This window comes from Leptopilina heterotoma, unplaced genomic scaffold, assembly GCF_015476425.1.
Source record: "Leptopilina heterotoma isolate Lh14 unplaced genomic scaffold, ASM1547642v1 Lhet_99, whole genome shotgun sequence".
In the NCBI taxonomy this organism is placed as follows: Eukaryota; Metazoa; Arthropoda; class Insecta; order Hymenoptera; family Figitidae; genus Leptopilina; species Leptopilina heterotoma.
Window position 1 is genome coordinate 468,750 of NW_025111206.1, and position 20,627 is coordinate 489,376.

The window sequence follows — 20,627 nt, forward strand, 5'->3', positions numbered from 1 at the left end:
ATCCATTATTAACGAATAAGACGAAGAAGGTTTTTGTTCTTTAAGTCAGGAAGAAAGTTGGCAAAAAGACTTGGGTCGTTAAATTGAAAAACAGCAGAAAAGCGTGCAGATAGGTTAAAGGATGAGCTACTACTTGTTTGCCGCGATTGCTTAATTATACACTATATAATAAACGCCTTCTAGAATTACTCCAACTGTAATAATAATAATAATAACATGAATAATAAGAATAAAAAATAAGGAGAATAATTATAATCATAATTTCAATGAGTTCAAAAGCAGTTCAGAAGAGTCATTATGAAAACAATCGAGAAACAACACACACACATACACCAGTTGGTTCGTCACCTGCGACGCGCATCTGTTACCCTTTTAACTGTTTTTCTCATCTTGCGGTAGAAAACTAATCTTCTCTATGCAAATGATCCTATCACTTTCAAAGAGTCCTTCAAAAGTACATTTCAAATATTATTTCACCTTCCCATCCCCCCCTTTTTTTTGATAATGTACTTTGCGTACTTAATTAACCGCACTGATGAATTATGTACCTTTTTTAATTTCTATATATATTTTATGTTCGGAAAAAAGTTGGAAAAAATTTGTCTTACTTAACGAAATTATGAATTTTTTTTGGAAAAGAAATTATCTCGAGAATGAAAGATTTTTAGTTTCTTCAAATGAAATTCAAGATATTTTCAAGTGAGTTTGAGTTTAACTGGAAAGTAATTAAAATTATAATTAAGATGAGAACTTTATACTGTGTACTGTACTTTGAAATTTTCTTGCTTCCTTGTAAATCTTCATTTTGAAATCGTGGTCCATATTTCTTTTTCTCTTCGTAACGGCCTTTTTTCGCCTGTAATTGTAAGATTTCGATTCAGTAACACAAGAGTTGGTATTATAGTTTTTTTTTATTTCGAGGGAGAGTAGCTGTCTGTTAATTTGAGAGGTCATCTTGTGTCGTAATAAAATCTCTCGACTCTGGAGATGTTGACTGGTTAATAAAATAGTTGTGTAAACAATATTTGATGCACTCAATCGTCTATATATAATAGAAATTGTAAAAGAAAATAATGAAACAGAGAAGGAAAAAGAGGGTGAAAAAATTTGCAGAAAGAGAATAAGTGAATATATGAAGAAATAGATTTTCTTTCTTACACTTTCAATTTTTTAAATTTTTATTATTTTTTTGTATTTATTGTTTCTATTTCTATATTATTATTTTTTGTTATTTAATTTATTATTTAATTGAAGGAATTTAATTCTTGGAAAACTGTCATAATTATTACTCATAAATTATTTAATGAATAATTTTACATAATAATTAAAAATATAATCGAATTTTACAAGAATTGAGTTTAGAATTTTATAAAATAATTGAATTTCAAAAGATTTCAAATTAAAATTTTAGAAAATTTTAATTTTAAATAATGTTAATTAAAAATTTTTATTGGGTTAGTTTTTGAAAAATTATTTATTAAGTACTTAATTAATTTAATTAATTAAATTTAGTTTTTGAATTTCAAAACTAAAATTTCAAATGAAAGTTTTAGAAAATTACAATTTTAAATAATTATTAATTGAAAATTCTGATGAAGATAGGTTTCAAGAAAAATTTGCATTTCATTTTTTTTTTTTTAGAAAGTAGTTGAATTTTTTAATTTTTGAACAACAGTCATAAAATTATTACTTATAAATTATTTAATGAACAATTTTGCTTCAAAATTCAAAAAATAATAGAATTTTGCAATAGTTGCGTTTAGAATTTTAAAAAACAATTGATTTTTAAAATTTTCTAAATTGAAATTTTTGAAAATTTCAATTTTAAATAACATTAATTAAAAATTCTGATAAAGTTAGTTTTTAAAAAATTTGCGTTTAATTTTTATTAGAAAGTGGTTGAATTTTTTAATTATTGAATGACTGTCATATAATTATTACTTATAAATTATTTAATGAACAATTTTGCTTAAAAATTCCAAAAATAATCGAATTTTACAACAGTTGCGTTTAGAATTTTAAAAAACAATTGAATTTTTGAAGGCTTCAAATCGAAATTTTAGAAAATTTCAATTTTATAAATAATATTTATTAAAAATTCTGATAAAGTTAGTTTTTGAAAAATTTGCGTTTAATTATTTTTAGAAATTAGTTGCATTTTTTAATTCTTGAACAACTGTCACACAATTATTATTTAATGAATAATTTTGCTTAAAAATTCCAAAAATAATTGAATTTTACAACAGTTGCGTTTAGAATTTTAAAAAACAATTGAATTTATAAAGGCTTTAAATCGAAATTTTATAAAATTTCAATTTTAAATAATATTAATTGAAAATTCTGATGAAGTTAGTTTTTGAAAAATTTGCGTTTAATTTTTTTTAGAAAGTAGTTGAATTTTTAATTCTTGAATAACTGTCATATAATTATTAGTTATAAATTATTTAATGAATAATTTTGATTAAAAATTCCCAAAATAATCGAATTTTACAACAGTTGCGTTTCAAATTTTAGAAAACAATTGAATTTTTAATGGTTAAACTTAAAATTAAAATTCAATTTAATTTTTAAAAATTTCAATTTTTAATAATATTAATTGAAAATTCTAATGAAGTTAATTATTTAAAAATTTGTATTTAATATTTTTTTTTAAGAATTTAGTTGGATTTTTAATTAAATATATTTAATTGAATATTTTCCAACAATTGAAATTTTGTAAAATTGAATTATAAACAAGTGAATTTCAGAATTATTTTAGCTCAACATTTTTTTTTTTTTTTTGAATAATTGGATTTTCTTTAAAAATTCAATTATTCAATTATTCAAAAAAAAAAAATTTCTCAAAAATGAATAAAAATAATTGATTTAGAGAAATTTTTTTTGGGTAAAAATTGTAGAAAATAATTAACATTAGGAAATTACGATCAAGAAAAAAGACGAAATTCTGTCTGGAAAACCGAAAATAGTTAAATTTCCGTGGCAACCCTGTCAGTAAAGAAAATCTTTTCAAAACTTCTTCATATTTCATTGATTTCGCAAAAAAAAATTTTTTTTCTTTTTCACCGTTTTGCATCATAATAAATATCATCTACTTTTTCTAAATGACGAAATCACAGGGAAGATGAGAGAGAGAGAAATTGTATCTAATACTCGTTTATCGTAAAAAAACATTTCGCAACAAAGAGATTGTAATATAGAGTTAATTTGTTCTTAAAGCGAAGAAACATTCGAATATATATATATATGCTTTCAAAAGCATGATCGAAGAATTTATTTTGATAGGTACATTTTATTCTTTTGCCATTTAACTTAACGTCAGACACTTTTAAAACGTTTATTAACATCCCATTGCCAAGTAATTAACATTAATTTTTCCCTCGGTGAAATAAGAGTGAAGTATAAATTAATGATCGTAAAGTCACATGCATTAACTACACATTGTCTCATATTGTCTTTCTCTCTTATTTAGATTCTACATTCTCTCAAGTACTTTACAAATTTTCAAAAAGAAATCCAATTATTTTAATTTGAGAAAATTAAACACTTATTTGCAAAATTATTTCTATAATTATACTGCCATATTAGGAATTCTCAATTATTTATATTAATTCTAATAACTATAAATATTCGTACTTTAAAATTACTGTAAATAGTAATGATAATAATACTACTGCTACTAATAATAATAATTATTATTATTATTATTACTGAAAAGATAAATTAAATAATCAGAATTAATAATTAGTGACAGAGAATCTATCATTCCTATATACTATTAAATTATAAACCGTGTGACTGGCGCGAAGAAAAGAATAATGAGATTGAGGAGAAGAGATATTTTACAAAATATAATGTTTTGAAGAATTCATCTCCAAGAATCTTGGCAAAAAAAAAAAAAACTATATCTCTTTTCAATCTTATGCTGTGAGGAATGTCAAAAAGAAGAAAACTCCCGTTGCATGTAAAATGCAAATTGAATTTGATAAATATGGTATTTTTCATCACGCGCCGAGAATAGGCAATAATGAAACAAAGGAGTTTATTTTGAGAACTTATTCGCCTGCTCAATGGAGAAGAAGATTGCGCAGAACGTGAGTGGATTCTGCGATTCAACAACTACCGAGAGTGGGACACTATGATCAATTCTTATCAGGGAAAAAAAATCAATTTTGTTAAGATATTTCTCTGTGTTTCATCCATTATTCTCATAGGATATAGAAAAACAGCGAAAACACGCGAATTAAGTCATTTATCTTATCAACTTAAATCGAAATGGAAAATTCTCTAAATCTAAACTGGTTGAAAAGATTAATTTTAATTAGCAGGGCTCGAACTACTAGGTCGGTGAATTTCGTAAAAGTCTGTAACTTTGCTTGAAATCCAAAAAAGTCCGTTTTTTTGAAAAAAAAAGGACCGTAAAGTCCGTAATTTGATTCAAAAAAGATGAAAAGTCGGTAAATTGTACGATATAATTTTGATGATTTTAGAGAAATTACAAATAATTGCAGAAATTCAATTATTTTCAAACATTTTTTTTAAATTCTCGTCAAAATTTCAATTATCTTTCAAAATAATTAAACTCTTCTCCCAAATTCAATTATTTTCAAAAAATTTCCTCAATTCAATGATTTTCAATATCTACTATTTTCATAAAATTTTCCAAAAGAATTCAATTATTTAAAATAAAATTTATGAAAATTTAATAATAATTAATTTAACAACTTTTAATTATTTTCAAAAAATAATAAAAATTCCACAGGAATTAAATTAAGAAAATTTTTTATAAATTTCTTCGCAATAATTTAAGTAATTTCATAAATAATAAAATTTCTACGGGGATTCAATTATTTTCGTAAATAATAAAATTCTTTTTAGGTATTTAATTATTTTCATAAATAATAAAACTCATTGCAGAATTTCAATTATTTTTAATACAATTTTAATCGAGTTCCTCCAAAAAATTATACTTGAAAATTTTATTGAAATTCTTCAAAAAAAATTCAATTATTTAAAAATGTATTAATAAAATTCTTTATTAGAATTCAGACAATTTAAAAAAACATTCATTTAAGCAATAAATTATTTATTTTTGTATTTAAATAATTGAATTCTCGTAAAATTTACTAATGAAAATTGATTTAAAAATGAATTTCAGTTAAAATTTTAGATAATAATTGAATATTAAAAACATTAAAGAATTAATTTTTATAAATAATTGAATTTCGAAAAGGTGGAATTGAATTTTTTTAAAAATTATTTCAAGTTTTTATTTTCTAAATATTTAATTAAATATTTAATTGAAAAATTTTTGAATATTCAAAATTTCGTAAAATTAAATTGTAAACAAATGGATTTGAAAATTCTCTGGAAACTTTTGCAAAAATTATTAAAAAATAATTTATATAATTGTTCATTTATTTTTTTCGTAGAATTTTAATAAAATTTGTTAGAATCATTTTTTTTGAAGATAATTGAATTCTTGCAAAACATTTTATTATTTATGAAAATAATTGAATTCTTACAACGGATTTATTTTTAATACAATTTTAATGGAATTCCTCGAAACAATTCTTAAAAATTTTATTAAAATTCGTCAAAAGAATTCAGTTATTTAAAAATTTATAGATAAAATTCTTTATCAGAATTCAATTTTAAGAAACATGCATTATTTTTAACATTATTTGAAACAATTCAATAAATTGTTATTTTTTAATTTAAATTTAATTGAATTCTAGTAGAAATTTCTTATTAACATTGATTTGAAAATGGATTTCAGTTCAAATTTTAGATTATAATTTAATTTTACAAGCATTAGAGCGTAAATTTTTAGAAATAATTGAATTTTGAAAAGGTTTCCAATTAAAATCTTTGAAATTTTGAATTTTTTATATTTTTAACTAACAATTTTTTTAAAAATTATTTAAAGGTTTTATTTTCTAATATATGTTTAATTGAAGAATTTACGAATAATTGAAATTTTGTAAAATTTAATTGTAAACAAATGAATTTGAAAATTCTTAAAGAACTTTTTCAAAAATTATAAAAAATAATGGATTCATGGAAGATGTTTAGTTAAAAATACGAAAGAAAAATTCAATTTTGTAAAAGTTACAAACTATTACAAAAATTCAATTATTTTCAAACATTCTTTGCAAAAATTCAATATTATTCAAAAGTAATAAAATTTTTCTTAAGGATTTAATTATTTTCACAAATAATAAAACTTATTCCAGATTTTCAATTATTTTAATTTTTATCAAAATTCTCGAAAAATGTAATTATTTTTAAAAATTTTATTAAAATTCGTTGATAGAATTCAATTATTTAAAAATTTGTTGATAACGATTCTTTATGGGAATTGAGTTTTAAGAAACATTCAATTATTCAATAAATTATTTATTTGCATTTTATTTGTATTTAAATAATTGAATTCTAGTAGAATTTTCTAATAAAAATTGATTTTAAAATTAATTTCAGTTACAATTTTAGATAATAATTGAATATTAAAAGCAATTCAGCGTGAATTTTTAGAAATATTTGAATTTTGAAATTTTTTTGAAAAAGTCTAATTGAATTTTTTTAATATTATTTTAAGTTTTTTTTCTAATATTTATTTCATTGAAGAATTGACGAATAATTGAAATTTCGTAAAATTGAATATTGCAAACAAATGTATTTGAAAATTGTCAAAGAACAAGTTTTGGAAAATTATTAAAAATAATTGATTTAAAAAAGAATTTTAGTTAAAAATTCTTGTAAATAATAATTGAATTGATTTTATCACCGATCTTCAATTATTATAAAACATGAAGAAATCGATGACTCCGAGTCGAAGACTCGGAGTTATCGATATCTTCATGTTTTATAGTTATGAAAAATTTAATTTATAATTTTACGTAAAATTTTTTCGTATTTGACTCGGATTGGTTATATTTTTGTCAGTAATTGGTTCGTAATTTTTCCTTTTTGGTCCGTAAAGTCCGTATTTTTAAATATTTTTACTGGTTCGAGCCTTGAATTAGTGAAAATCGGTAAAAATTTGTAAAATTTATTAATTTTTCACTTAAACTTTTAGTAAAGAATAATATTATTTTTAGAAGTAATTGTAAAATTTTTTGACAAGAATTTTGCTGAATTATCAACTGACCAATTTCTAGATGTGACTTTTCACTAATTGAGTTTTACATCAAAAAGAAGAAAAACTAAATTTTTTTGTCATAGATATAGGTCTCTAAATCAAGGGCTGCAATGAATAAATTTGCATCGCCTTCTATATGGGAATCAGAGTGAGACGCATCTTGTATATATACTTCTGTCGGAGTTTCCGTATACGAGTCGTTATATGTTCGATTGAAAAGCTTCTTATGAAATTAGTACGTGCTTCCTATAAAAAGAGAGTTTCCGAATGATTTTATTTTCGCAGAGAAAAAAAATTCGACGGAAACTATTTTTTTGCCTCTAGTGATATCACGAGAGTAAAGAAACTTTAAGGAATTATTGAAAAATTCAATTTCAAGTCTATTATTACTTTTCTTTGAAAATAATAGTTTTGAGTTTAATGAAATAATTCTGTTATTAAATGAATTTAATTTCATATTCTGTAAAGTAGAATTATTGTCAAAAATAAAAACAGAAAGAAAACTGGGGACCAAAATAGATTAAAAATTAAAATAATAAAAAAAGGACTGTATGTTTGTAAAATTAAGTCTCTGTCAAAGAATTTAAAGTCGTATTATATGTAGATTTAAAAAAAAATGTTTGAAGAAATTTTTAAGTTTAGTTTTAAACAAGTGCAGAGCACACTCGATGAGTTTTTAAAGTTTCAACGCAGCCTCCATAAGAACTCGTCATAAGAAGTAGAAGACCGTCTTTCAGTACTTTGTTGACGAAAACTTTTCGAATAAAATTTCTTTCAGCGCTAACACAACTTGTAACTGCAATATATATAAATATAAATGATCGTCAAACTTTCGTTACTAGCCTCAGTGTCAACAAAGTACATTAATACTTTTTTTCCTCTCTCTTCGATTAAGCGTGCGTTCTAATTTTTTAAAAATGTAAAAAAGTTATCATTAGAGGATTTTTTTCTAAATTTTTCCCTAAATTGGTTGAAAAATTGTACCTTCATGTAAAGATAAATAATTTTTTACAAATAATACCGATTCGCATTGTAAAAGACCTATAGGTGCAGATTACGACAGTCTTCACGATAATATCGGCAATATAAATAATTGCACTGGTTTTACCATTCCTCATTTTTCGTAATCATCTCTTATTCACAATCACTAAACATTATATATCAATCTTCAAAGTCTACGAGAAATATGTATGCATTTATTTGATTTCAGCATTATTTTATATTTTTTGTTCATATAATACTTTCATTTTTCACAATATTTGTATAATTTTCTTCTTGTTCGCGATTTGCTTTTTTTTATTTGTTCTTCTATAGAATTCATTCTTTTGTTCTTTGAATTTTTTTTCTCGGTTCTCTAATTATTGGGTTATCAGTATATCATATTGTACTTTTTAAGAATGTAGAGTGTAAATAATAAATATTACTATCAGTAAATTTCGGACTAAAAGAATTTACATTTTTGACTGAAGTTTAGTCGTAAGCAAAAGATTTTAAGTTCCAAAATTAAAAGTTTGTAATTTATAATTTATTTTTCATTTATTTTGATTTTTAGTTGTGAAAAATTAGAGTTTGAGACTTTTTTATGTATGATTCTTAGTAAAAGAAATTAACATAATTTGAATTTCAAATTCAAAGTAAGAGCCCAATAAATAAATTCGTAAATAATAAAATTCTACAAAGGAATTCAATTATTTTCATAAATAATAAAATGTTTCGGAGAAAATTCTATTATTTTCATAAATAATAAAATATTTCGGAGGGATTAAATTATTTTCAATAGAATTTTAATAAAATTTCTCTACAGAATACAATTATTTTTAAAAATAATATTTGAATTTAATTATTTTCCAGAGTTTTAATAAAAATTCAATTATTTTCAACAATTCTGATAAAAAATTCTTCGAAAAAATTCAATTATTTTTATAAATTGTAAAATTCTTGGCGAGAATTCGATTATTTTGATAAATAATAAAATTCCTTTGAGAAATGCAATTATTTTCAATACAATTTTAATAAAATTTCTAAGAAAAAATTCAATTATATTTAAGATAATTTAAATATAATTTCTCTATCAGGTTCAATTATTTTTAAAAATTGTAATAACATTTTTTTAAACAATTAAATTGTTTTTAAAAGTTTTTAATAAAATTTTTTATAAATTTTAATTATTTTAAAAATTTTTAGTAAAAATTATTTCTAAACAATTCCTTTATTTTCAAAAAAATTGAAATAAATTCTTCAAAACAATTTAATTATTTTAAAGAATTTTAATAAAAATCTTTAAAAAAAATGTTGATAAAATTCTTGAAATTAATTCAATAATTTTTAAATTTTTTTTATAAATACTTTACAAGAATTCAATGATTTTCAGTACATCGACAATATTTAATTATTTCTGAAAATAATTAAATTTTTGAATAGAATTTTAAGAAAACTTTTTTAAATAATTAAATCCATGCGAAAAAATCTATTATTTCTGCAAATAATTGAATTTTTGGAAAATTTTAAAAAATAAATAAATTTTTGAGAAGAATTTTATTAAAATTGTATTTAAAATTGTTAAATTCTTGTGAAAAATTTATTATTTAATAATATTATTGAATTCTTTCGAAGAATTTAAAAAAATGTTTTAAAATAATTTAATTTTTCGTGGAATTCAATTAAAATTGTATTTAAAATAATTGAATTCTAGAATTGGATTTTATTAAAATTTTTTTTAATAATTGAACTATCCTGTGAAAAATTCAATTATTTTTTAAAATAATTGAATTTTCTCAGGGAATTTTTACAAGATATTTTTAAAAATAATTGAAATTTTCGGAGTAATCAATTAAAATATTCAATTATTCGATAAATCATTTTTTTGAATTCTAGTAGATTTTTCTAATAAAAATCGATTTAAAAATGAATTTCAATTGAAATTTTAAATTATAATTAAATATTTAAAGCATTATAGCTTGAATTTTTAGAAATAATTGAATTTCTTATGTTATTTGAAGTTTTTATTTTCTAATATATATTTAATTGAAGATTTTTCGAATAATTGAAATTTTGGAAAATTGAATTGTAGACAAATAAATTTGAAAATTCTCAAAGAACTTTTTTATAAATAAATTATTAAAAATAATAGATTTATAGAAAAATTTTAGTTAAAAACGATAAGAAAAATTTTAATTTTAGATGAGTTACAAATTATTGCAGAAATTCAATTATTATTTTCAAAAGAAATTCTTTGCAGATATTCAATTATTTTCAAAAGAAATTCTTTTCAGAAATTTAATTGTGTTCAAAAATAATAAAATTCTTCTTAGTGATTCAATTATTTTCACAAATAATAAAACTCATCGCAGAATTTCAATTATTTTTAATACAATTGTAATTGAATTTTTCGAAAAATTTTGTTATTATTAAAAATTTGTTGATTTAATTTTTTTTAAGAGAATTGAATTTTAAGAAACATTCAATTATTCAATAAATTTTTTATTTTTGTATTTAAATTGAATTCTTGTAGAATTTTTAAAAAAAAATTGATTTAAAAATGAATTTCTGTTAAAATTTTAGATAATAATTGAATATTGAAATCAATATAGCGTGAATTTTAAGAAATAATTGAATTTTGAAATTAATTTCTTTTGAAAAAGTTTAATTGAAAATATTATTATTTATGAAAATAATTGAATTTGTGGAATTTTGTGGAATTAATTTTTTTTTTGAGAAACTTTAATTGCGGATTTTTTTTTTTTTTTTGAAATTATTTAAAGCTTTTATTTTCTAATATATATTTATATGAAGAATTTACGAATAATAATTGAAATTTCGTAGAACTGAATAAAAGGAGAAGAATAAAATTTTAGTTAAAAATCCTTGAAAATATAAATTGAATTGACATGATGAAAATAATTTTGAAAAAGTACAATATTCTTATAATATAAAATAATGATTTTATCTTTAGACCATCTTTAATTATTATAAAACAAGAAGAAATCGATCACTCCGAGTCTTCGACTCGGAGTGATCTATTTCTTCATGTTTTATAATTAATAATTATGAAAAAATTTAATTTATAGTTTCAAGTTCGAGCCCTGCCATAATTTTGGTTTTTAAGATGAAAACGGTTTTAGTTTACATTTTCCCCAAATGACACTAAAAAATTTTAAAGAATCAAGTCATGTACAGTTCTGTGCAGAAGAAATGTTTCAAAAAACACTTTTTCTTACTCTCTAAATCTGAATTCAAAGTTGATTGTTAAAATCAACTTGAAAAGTTGATTGTCTTTTCTTGTATTGTAAAAAAAAAGGAATGAAATGATAGAAATAATTTTTAAAAGAATAAGCTATGAGGTTTTTCGCAAGAAACAGATTAAATGATTTCTATCGTGATGTTACTAAATTGAAGTAAGCCCGACTTTCCTAATCCGCTTTCGATGTTTTCTATGTGTATATAAAACAGAGTAATTCGATTGAATGAATAACCAATATTTCTTCATAACATTTTGTTCATAACAATAATAATGTTATAATTGGTTAAATGTCAATTTCTCGATCGAATTCTTTTTCAAGACATGGTTTATGCAGCTTAAATAATAAAGAAGTCCATTTCCCAGCAGCAGCAGTTCAAAGAATATATGAACTCATGACGAAGAGAGGTGATGCGGTAACCGGATAACTCTTATATAGAATTATGTACATAAATGTATTATGTCATGTGTGCACGAGAACTATTCTCTGACTGTGCCATCGGTGGATGGATGAACTTACACGCTCACCTCGTGTTTCGTATAGCAGTGAAATTGCTTTCCATGTCGTTGAGACATGAATGTATATATACGCGTTCTCTCTCTCTCTTTCTCTCTTTCTCTGCATTATCCCCAAGCTTTCTGTGATTCTCGGCAAATTCCCACTGGAAAGCTAGTCCTGATCCACATTTTCTCTCTCTTTCTCTCCTTCTCTCTCTCTTCTATTCCCGAAAGCTCGTCTGAAGTCTCAGTAAAACTTACAACCGTGGAACTGACACGATTCTATTACAGAATTTAATTTTAAATTCATATTTTCAACAAGTAAATTCCCTAACTGTGAATTTTTAATTTCTTTATTCTATCAAGTTCGTGGAAAATTTTACAATTTTTAATTTCCCATTTGCATATTTAATTTTTTATTTGAAACTCTTCTGACCCAGTCATAAAAGTTTTATATACTGAAAAAAAAAAATTTATTTGATGAATACAATAGAGAAGTAATCGGTTATTTGAGTATGTAATATTTATGTACTTGAAATAAATATTGTTCTTTTAAATTAATTAAATAATATTTACGTTTAAAGTTTTTTTTATTACAGAAGAGCTTTTTCCGAAACATGGAGATACTCAGAACTTATTTAGAATTTATTTACGATTCAAAAAAAATTTGTATCTTGATAAACGACGCTGGTCTTGTGTAAATTTATTTTCACAATTTTTGGAGTCGAATATCACAAATTCGGGCTTTAATTTATCAAATTGAAGCTTTTTTTTTATTAAAAAATGGTTTTTTCCGAAACACTGCGGAGAAACTTTATTAGAATTTGTTTCCGATTCAGAAAAAAATTGTGTCTTAAATAACAAAGCTGGTCTTGACGATTTTTTAAAACCATTTTTAGAGACGAATACCAAATTTGGGCTTTTTTCTTTCAAATTGAAGCTTTTTTTATTAAAAAAAATTGCTTTTTCCGAAACACGAAGGAACTTTTTTTTAGAATTTATTTCCGATTCAGAAATGATTTGTATCTTAAAAACCACGCTGGTCTTGACAATTTTTTTTTAACCATTTTTGAAGACAAATTCCAAATTTGGGCTTTCTTTCATCAAATTGGAGCTTGTTTTAATTAAAGAAGAGCTTTTTTCGAAACTTGGAGGTACTCAGAACATATTTAGAATTTATTTCTGATTGAAAAAAAATTTTGTATGTTGATAAACGACGCACGTCTTGTGTAAATTTATTTTCAAAATTTTTGGAGTCGGATAACAAATTTTGCTTTTTTTTTATTAAAAAATAGCTTTTTACGAAACACGGAGAAACTTTATTAGAATTTATTTCCGATTCAGAAAAAAATTGTGTCTTGAATAACAACGCTGGTCTTGACAATTTTTTTTTAACAATTTTTGGAGACGAATACCAAATTTGGGCTTTTTTCCTTCAAATTGAAGCTTTTTTGTTCTTAAAAAATAGCTTTTTCCGAAACACGAAAAAACTTTTTTAGAATTTATTTCCGATTCAGAAATGATTTGTATCTTAAAAAAACGCTGGTCTTGTAAATTTATTTTCACAATTTTTGAAGTCGAATATCAAATTTGGGTTTTTTTTTATTAAAAAATAACTTTTTCCGAAACACGAAAAAACTTTATTAAAATTTATTTCTGATTCAGAAAAAATTTGTTTCTTGAAAAACAACGCTGGACTTGACAATTTTTTTTAAGAATTTTTGAAGACGAATACTAAATTTGGGCTTTTTTCCTTCAAATTGAAGCTTTTTTTAATTAAAAAACAGCCTTTTTTAAACCAGGAGGTACTCAGAACTTTTTTAGAATTTATTTCCGTTTAAAAAAAAAATTGTATCTTTAATAGGCAAAATAAATTTAAAATTGAATTAATTTAATTAATTTAATTTTGCAAATTTATTTTCACAATTTTTGGAGTCGAGTATCAAATTTGAAATTTTTTTTCATCAAATTTGAGCTTTCTCCAAAACGCGGAGAAACTAAGAGCTTTTTTAGAATTTATTTCCGATTCCGAAAAAATTTGAACCTGGAAAAAGGTCTTGACAATTTTTTAAAACATTTTTTGGAGTCGAATATCAAATTTGGGCTTTTTTCCTTTAAATTGAAGTTTTTTTTTTATTAAAAAAGAGCTTTTTTCGAAACACAGAGGTACTCAGAACTTATTTAGAATTTATTTCCGATTCAGAAAAAAATTTTTGTCTTGGAAAACGACGATGGTCCTTGAATTTTTCTAGAATGTTATTAACTTAAAAATTTTTGAATCACAATTAATTTTAAAGCAATACGTTAATTTTTTTCTATTTCAGTAATCAATTGATTTAACTTTTTATAATTAAATTTCTAAAGTAATATTTTTAAAGTTAATAATTTTAATTATTAAGTATTATTTTTCATGTTTTAAATAATAATTAAAGTAAAAGTAAAAATTATAGATTTATAGAATTTAATTTTAATTTAGTTAATTTAATATTTTAATTTAATAAAATTTAATTAATAGCAATTAAGTAGTACAAAAGATTTCTGTTGAAAACTGTTGCAATTTTCAAAAAAAAAAATTGAGTTTCAGAAGTTCAAAACAAATTTTTGAAAATTTCTATTGTTTTAAAGAAAATAATAATAATTGAATATTTATTTTACATATAATTAAAAAAATTATTTAAGTTTTAAAAGATTCTCCTTTAAAATTAAACATAATTTTTTAAGAAATTAGGTTTCTGAGATATTTAATTCAATTGTTTATAAAGATACATATTTGAATAAAGATACTTGAATTTTTTATAAATTTTACTGAAGAGTTATCAGGTTAATTGAAATTTTATGAAATTTAATTAAAAATTATTAAAATTCTATAATAAAATTTCGTTAGAGGTTTAAACAATATTAAATTTTAATCTAAAAAAAATTAAATAATTTTTTTTTTTTGTAAAATTGATGATTTGGAAAAATTTTGTTTAAACTTCTGAAAAATTAGTTTTTTAAAATTATTTCAGTTTTATTCTTCAAAAGAGAATTGTATTTTTATAAAAGAAGTATAATTGAAAATTTTTGAATTATGAGTAATTTACTAAAACTTTTATTAAAAATTTATGAATTCTTTGAAAATTTATCCTAAATTGTAAATTTGTAATAAATCGTTTTCGAAAACTATTATGAACTGTTCACAATTTTCGCATATAATAGAAAAACTTTTTATGAAATTGCAAACAAATTGATATAGAGATGATTTGGAAGAGGAAAAAAAATTGCCATATATTTTCGCAACTTCTCTTTTATGTGTAACTATTAGATTGAAACCTCTAGTCCATAAACGCGTCATATAAACTGTAATCATATTTTATGAATATGAACACGAAGCAAATATAATTATATTTCATATATGAAATACGACTTCACACGAATTCGTTCCACGTTACGTTTAATTTTTCCAACTAAAACTTTTCATTTAAAAGCATACTTTAATAATGTCAACTAATGATTTGAAATTTTATTATTTGTTTTAATATTCGAATTGTGAAATGGAAATATTATAAAATAATCATAAAACAAATACTTAGTACCTAAAGAAATTTTTTATTTCATAATATAGATAAAATACAATTAAATATAATCAATTTAATCTTTACATAAAATTACTATAAAATTTTAATACTTTTTTGATATTTAGCATAACAAACAAAAGAAGAGAAAAAATCCCTCGAAGAGTATTGTGAAAAAAATTTTCAGTTTTCTAATTTGGAAATTTAGAATTTAGTAATCGATCTTTGTGAAAATAGAAGTAGGAAAGGAATTTGAAAATAAAAAAAAATTCAAAGATATCCGCAATTGATTATTATCTGGTGAGAATTGATTTTCCTTATTATATGAGGTGAATGAACCACGAAGTGTGTGTGTGAGTGTGCTTACACAATAGTACATAACGCTTAATAATAATCGAATGTAATAATATTTACACATCACTACCGATTTGATCGCCAAATTATTCCGCCTAATTAATCCATGATTCACGCGTGTCTATCTAACAAAGTCGTGAAGATAAGATTGTATAAATTTTTTTCTCCTTCTAATCCCCTACAATATAAATCATGACAAATTTAAATTTCTCTATATCTAATAGAATTAATATTTGCACGTTAGTGCCCTTCTCGACCCCATAAATAATCAATTAACGCCAATACATAATTTAAAAGGGAAAAATAAAATAAAAAAAGAAATTTTTATTTTCCTCGTTTATATATATTTATACATTGACCTTATAAATGCTTCGCTATTTTGAATTTAATATTTTTCGCGACGACGCGACGCGAAGCTTTTAAAGGTTTCATTTCTAATGTTACAGAAGGCATTTTCAATTATATTAGCGCCGAGTTGTTTATATATTCTTGTTTTATATATATTACGGTCTCACTATTCAAAGGGATTAGATTTTCGAAACTGAAAAATATTTGCCATATACAAATATTATAATAAAAGATTGTCGCCTCAATGGTGTGTATATATAGGCTTAATAACGTGGGAATAGGAGATATGATCTTTTACAATCATGACTCGACCTTCGGAGGATCGTTGAAATGAGGATTCGTGATGATCGAAACGAGGTCTGATCAACAGCTGACAGATAAATCAGGATTCACTGCGATGGTACGTCCGAATAAACTTCGAAATCGATTTGACTTATTATCCTCAGAACTATCCCTATTCGCACGAATTAAATCAATTTTTTTTTTATTTTTACATTGTATTTTTTTGTCTCTTTCGTTTATATTCCTTCTTCTTATTTTCTCTATCTATCTATCTCTCTCTCTTTGAAGAGGATTAGGATAGTATTGATTTTGTCTCTTTCAATTTTAGAAAGTTCTGATGGCAAACATGAACTTTTTCTATTTTGACGAAGAATAGAATTTCAAAAAAAAGGAAAGATAAATAACTTTTTCGTTTGATCAAGTTTCTTTTTAGATATATATATATATATATACAATTCTCATCCCCATGATTGAAGGATCAGTTTAATAGAATTTAGAATTGCAATTTTATTGAAATTTTCTAGTGTTTCAACTTTCAATTGATTGAATTTCCATTTAATCGGGTTTTGTCAGTTTAATCAGAATTTCTAAATTATCTGAATTCTATATAATTTTGAATTTTGAACCGACCTTTTCAATTGTATTTTAGAGAAATTAGGAAAATTTCAAGGAATTTTATTAAAAATACCCTTTTTTAATTTAATTTTTTTCAATTTTATTAAAAATACTCTTTTTTAATTTAATTTTATTAAATTTTATTAAAAATATTTAAAATATTTTATAAAAAATTAAAAATAATTAAAAGTATTAAAAATAAAAAATAAAATTAAAAGTATTAAAAATACTTATTGAAAATTAAAATAGCTATCAAATCTCTAAAATTATCATACAAAAAAATACTTTTCTTTTATACAAAAATATTTTGAATAAAATAAAATAATAAAAAAAAAATCAAAAATTTGAAAAAAGTAAAAAAGGAAAATTCATGACATGAAAAATTTTCGACCAAAATTCTTTGCCGTTGGTCAAAAATTCATAACTCGAAAGTAACTTTCAAAAAAAGGTATTTTGACTCGTTTTTTTGATAATTTAAAAGGTGTTTAAACTTATTCTTGATACTTTAAAACTGGTTCAAATTCACAGTAAAAATAAAGTCTCATTTTCACCTATGAAATATAAAAAAAAATTCTTCGCAAAAATTCAATTATGTTTGAAAATTTTTTTAAATTCCTGTCAAAATATTCAATTATCTTTAGAAATAATTAAATTCTTCTCAAACATTCAATTATTTTCAAAAAGTTTTAATAAAATTGTTGGCAAAATTTCAATTATTTTTAATACAATTTTAATTGAATTCCTCGAAAAATGTAATTATTCTTAAAAATTTGATTAAAATTCGTCAAAAGAATTCAATTTTTTAAAAATTTATTAATAAAATTCTTTATGAGAATTCAAATTTAAGAAACATGAAATTATTCAATAAATTGTTTTTTTTGTATTTAAATAATATGCATTATAGCGTGAATTTTTAGAAATAATCGAAGTTTGAAAATGTTTAAAATTAATATCTTTGCAAATCTGAATTTTTCATATTTTTAACTAACAAGTCTGTTGAATTAATTTTTTTGAAAAAGTTTCATTGAATTTCTTTTGCAATTATTTCGAGTTTTTATCTTCTAATATATATTTAAAATTGAAGAATTTACGAATAATTGAAATTTTGTAAAATTGAATTCTAAACAAATGAACTTGAAAATTCCCAAAGACCTTTTTCATAAATTATTAAAAATAATGCATTTATGGAAGAATTTTAGTTAAAAACACGAAAAAAAATTAAATTTTGGAAAAGTTAGAAATTATTGCTGAAATTCAATTATTTTCCAGAGTAATAATATTCTTTGCCAAAATTAAATATTGTTCGAAAATAATAAAATTCTTCTTAGGGATTCAATTATTTTCACAAATATTAAAACTCATCGCAGAATTTCAATTATTTTCAATACAATTTTATTCGAATTCTTCAAATGAATTCAATTATTCTTAAAATTTTTTATTAAAATCGTCGAAAGAATTCAATTATTTAAAAATATGTTGATAACATTCTTTATGGGATTTTAATTTTAAGAGACATTCCATTTTTATTAAATAATTGAATTCTAGTAGAATTTTCTAATAAAAATTTATTTAAAAATGAATTTCAGTTAAAATTTTAGATAATAATTGAATATTAAAAGCAGTGTACCGTGGATTTTTAGAAATAATTGAATTTTGAAATTAATTTTTTTGAAAAAGTTTAATTGGATTTTTTTATATTTTAAGTCTTTATTTGAAGAATAGAGGAATTGAAAAATTTTCGAATAATTAAAATTTCGTAAAATTGAATACTGTGAAAAAATGGATTTGAAAATTTTCAAAGAACATATTTTCGAAAATTATTAAAAATAATTGATTTAAAGAAGAATTTTAGTAAAGCATTCTTGAAAATAATAACTGAATTGATGATTTTATTATTCGGTTATCTTTATGTCAATCATTGTTGAAAATTAGCAGTTTTTAATATAAAATAGTAAAACTAATTTCAGATTGCATATCCTTATTTTTACGCAAGTCGAGTTTAAATTAAGACTGTTTAATTTCAGATAGTTCTTAAAATAAAATTTATTTTCTACTCTGTATTTGAATTTTTTAAGAATCTTATTGAAATTTTTAAAACTCCTTAAAATTGCCATAACTTTTTATGTATAATTATCCGAATCGGATTTTTGGAAATTATCCAATTTCGCTGATCCTGTAAATTAACTCTTTTGGGGTGTTTATAAAATCAGTTTCTAAAAAGCGAGCCTAGGTAAAATCTTTTTTTATATTCCATTGCAAAACATATGCAAAAAATTGACTTTTTTTGGCTAAATTTCTTGAATTTTTTCATTTTTTGCTCTAACTCTTGATGTAATTATCTAATTCGTCTGTTTATCAAATGAATTTAATAATGACGTAAAGAACCCGCGATTTTAGTATTTAGTGCGAGTTGATTTTTTTTATAAATATATATTTAATTGTATAAAATTAGAAGAGCTGTAATGAACAAAAGAATTGACCTAATTTTAAAGGAAAAAAAAAGAATCCTTGATCTTATAAAATACAAATCAATCATTGATAATTGATTTGTCTTGATCCTTATTGCGATCTCCTCCCTAAACATGAACGATTCCATCAGATTAACCTCTTTCATCTTGAGTATAAATTTTCAATTGACGCGAATCCATTAACAAAAGCAAATCCTTGTAGACATCAAGTACAAGATCAATCGACAAATCTAATTTCGTGTACATAACTCGCAATTAGAGATTAAAAGATTAAATCTTTAGTACGAGTCTGTGAAGTATGTAGAATTTTTCTTATGTAAAATATTGATTGTGTCATTTTCTCTAATAATTGGATTTTTAAATACGCAATTCTACATTTTTTTAGAGAGAGATAAACAGGAAGATATCGATATTTTTTTTTTATTAATTTATTTATTTTGTAATAATGTCATAACTTGACGTTGTTTTTCTGCAAATTAAAAGTCAATTAAAGTTATGTAAAAAGTAAGGGAAAAAGGGTAGAAATACCTAAAAGTGATCGAATCAATTTTTTTGTAATTAAAATTTTATTTATAGCAAACTAACCTTGATTAGTTGATAATAATTCCGCATTGTTAAAAAAAATTACGAGTTATGATTGCATTTTTTTTTATTGTCCTTGAGAATGTAAGAGATACGAAAAAAATAATTGCGAGTAATGACTAAAATAGTTGAGATGTTTTAGGATGATTGATTTTCTGCCTTGATATTATACACACACAATTGTGTAACTTTCGCAATAATTTTCTTTTTTTTTTGAGAAAGAGAGAGAATAATATTTTATATTGTTCGTCATTAAATATATATTATATTGAAATCGATAGATCGGGTCGCATTGCGCACTGTTTTTACATATTGTATTCATAAATTTATCTAAGCAGCACATCTATCTCTCTCACCTTTTTAAATAGCACGATTTTCTATTGGATGGCAAAGAGCGAGAAAACGGATTTCTAACTTTCTGTCAATTGCCAAGGACTGTGCGCGAGGCAAAGCTCCCTATGTACCACGTAACATCCCCTTAGAAGGATTCGACCAAAGACAAACACGCGTCTCAGTTCAATCACTGTATCGAGATCGACTCTATTTTCCAT

General features: G+C 22.3%; 1 protein-coding gene across 1 annotated transcript in view; it reads right to left on the minus strand.

The window, feature by feature from the left end:
* Positions 1 to 20,627, minus strand: part of LOC122512470 (collagen alpha-1(I) chain-like) — a 59,083-nt gene extending 38,456 nt beyond the window's left edge. The window contains exons 1-2 of the mRNA XM_043628312.1: positions 20,492 to 20,627; positions 19,632 to 19,724 (exon numbers count right to left, since the gene is read on the minus strand). Coding sequence (XP_043484247.1) covers positions 19,632 to 19,724; positions 20,492 to 20,627 — 229 coding nt within the window. The remainder of the gene's footprint in view (positions 1 to 19,631; positions 19,725 to 20,491) is intronic.